The sequence below is a fragment of the Cariama cristata genome, unplaced genomic scaffold (assembly GCF_000690535.1).
Source record: "Cariama cristata isolate BGI_N322 unplaced genomic scaffold, ASM69053v1 scaffold24722, whole genome shotgun sequence".
NCBI lineage: Eukaryota > Metazoa > Chordata > Aves > Cariamiformes > Cariamidae > Cariama > Cariama cristata.
This window is the reverse complement of record NW_009605847.1, coordinates 1-1992: the sequence shown is the minus strand read 5'-3', so window position 1 is coordinate 1992 and position 1992 is coordinate 1. Positions and strand designations below refer to the sequence as shown.

General features: G+C 59.3%; 1 protein-coding gene across 1 annotated transcript in view; it reads right to left on the bottom strand.

Moving 5' to 3' along the window:
* Positions 1 to 529, bottom strand: part of LOC104158490 (peptidyl-prolyl cis-trans isomerase FKBP1A) — a 1000-nt gene extending 471 nt beyond the window's left edge. Inside the window, exon 1 of the mRNA XM_009696156.1 lies at positions 418 to 529. Coding sequence (XP_009694458.1) covers positions 418 to 528 — 111 coding nt within the window. The 5' untranslated portion in view covers position 529. The remainder of the gene's footprint in view (positions 1 to 417) is intronic.
* Positions 530 to 1992: the final 1463 nt, after the last annotated feature.

Here is a 1992-nt window from a genome sequence, read left to right as displayed (position 1 = left end):
CTCGCCGGGGCCCAAGCCTTGCCGTGCCCATCAGCTCCCCCCTCCGCGTGGGCTTCGCCGCCCAGAAGCCGTCTCCGCTCGGAGCGGGAGGCCCAAGCGCTCCCCGCCACGTTCGTTCAGAGCTGACTCAGTAGAGAAATGTCACCGCTGAGTCACCGGCGTGCCGTAGGTGTTGCCGGGGCCCGGTCCTGCTCCATCCCTGCCATCTGGCAGGTGGCAATGCAGAAGGTGATATTCACACCCACACCTCCCAGCGCCGAGGGGGCGGAGGGATGGAAAACACAGGGGAATAAAATAAAAAAAAATAAAATAGAGAACGAGCTGCACACTGTGATTTCTGCCCACGCTGCAGCTCCCCAGGCGCACGGCTCCGACAGCCCTGCAAGGCAGCTCGCGAGGCGGAGAAGCACCGGGCACCTGAGCAACTCCTTCCTCCCAGCCGCGGATCACCTCCTGCTTGCCCATCACGAACTTGAACGGCTTGTTCCTGTCGCGGGAGGAATCAAACTTCTTCCCATCCTCCAGCATACCTGGGGAAGAGAGAGAGGGAGACGATGGTGACACAGGGACAGAGCCACGCATGCCTGCGCGAAACAGGCTGTGACCTGGCGGCCCGAGCGGGTGACAGTCACCCCCGGGAGAGCTTCACATGGCCCTGAGTCAAAGATATTTCTCAGCTCAGCCTCCTTTCCCCTGGGGAAACACCTGCACGGGGTGGCCTGGAGGGGAAACCCCCCACCAGCACCCGCCAGGGCATCATCCAGCCCAGCGGGAGCAGCCCTGGGACAGGGCAGGATTGCTCCTGCCTGCTTCGACCCAGGGAGAAGTGCTCCTTTGTGCTGGGACCAAGGACAGATGAGGGGAGCAGATGGAGGGAGGCAGGGAGGGGAAACCTTCCCCGCCTCACAGCACCGCTGTCAGCCATTTTGCAGGCAGCAGGATCAGGCCTGGTGCTTCCCATCCCACCAGCAAACACACCATGGGCAGGCTTCCATCTTCAGGGACCCAAAACACAAGTCAGGGCTCTGGTGTCCCACCTTGGCTGCCACCGGCCTGCAGCCCTCCCCATGCCCAGCCGTGTCCCACTGATCTTCAGCCAAATCACTCCCGTACCCAGGAACGACGACGGGGAGAGGCAGCACCGAGTGCCGGACGCGTGTGCCCGGGGCAGCCCTCATTCCCCCCGCACACGCTGCATGGTGAGGGCTAAGCGAGGCTGATATCCCCAGGCCTAAATATAACTCCCCAATACGAGCAAAGGAGGAATTTCCTCCCCTCCCTTGCTCCCTGCCTGACCTTCTTGGGGAATCTCGGAGCGGGAGCTGCCTTATAGGAGCAGCAACTCCACCAGCCAGCAAAGTTACTGCTCCTATAAGGCAGCTCTGGCTCTGCATTAACACCGACAGTGCCCTGCACAATAAGAGCATTAAACTCTCCTTTAAATGCTTCTCACTCCTTCACTTCCCAAAACATCCCAAAAACCTGTTTTCCTGGCTGGAAACCACACTATAGTCTACAAAAACCAACCTCGTGCAGCAACGCATGGGGCACAGTGATTTCCCTTCGCCAGGGCACTGCCCATGGGCAACAGAAAATACATCCGTGCAAAAGACGGATGGGGCATCTCAGCCCCGGCTCACGCCACGACGGTGGCCAGAGTGAACGGCCCGCAGACATGGGCAGCCACGGTGATGGGAGATGCTGAATGGAAAGAAGGGGATGGGAAAAAATACATCACCTTTGCAGGGGCAAAGAGCACCGAAACGTCTGGGCTGCAGGAAGCTGCAGGGGGTGGGGGCCGGCAGCCCACCTTTCTCTCACGGAGTAGAATAAAGCTTTTCATTTCACAGAAAGCAAAAATCCCCTCTCCAGGGCTTTGAGCATCAGCTCAGCCGGTCACGCTGTAGCCCTGGGCTCTGGAATAGTAAATCTGGAGTTTTCTCATTTCCTCCTTCCAGGATAAACCTCTTGTCGCTGAACCTGCTTCCAGCC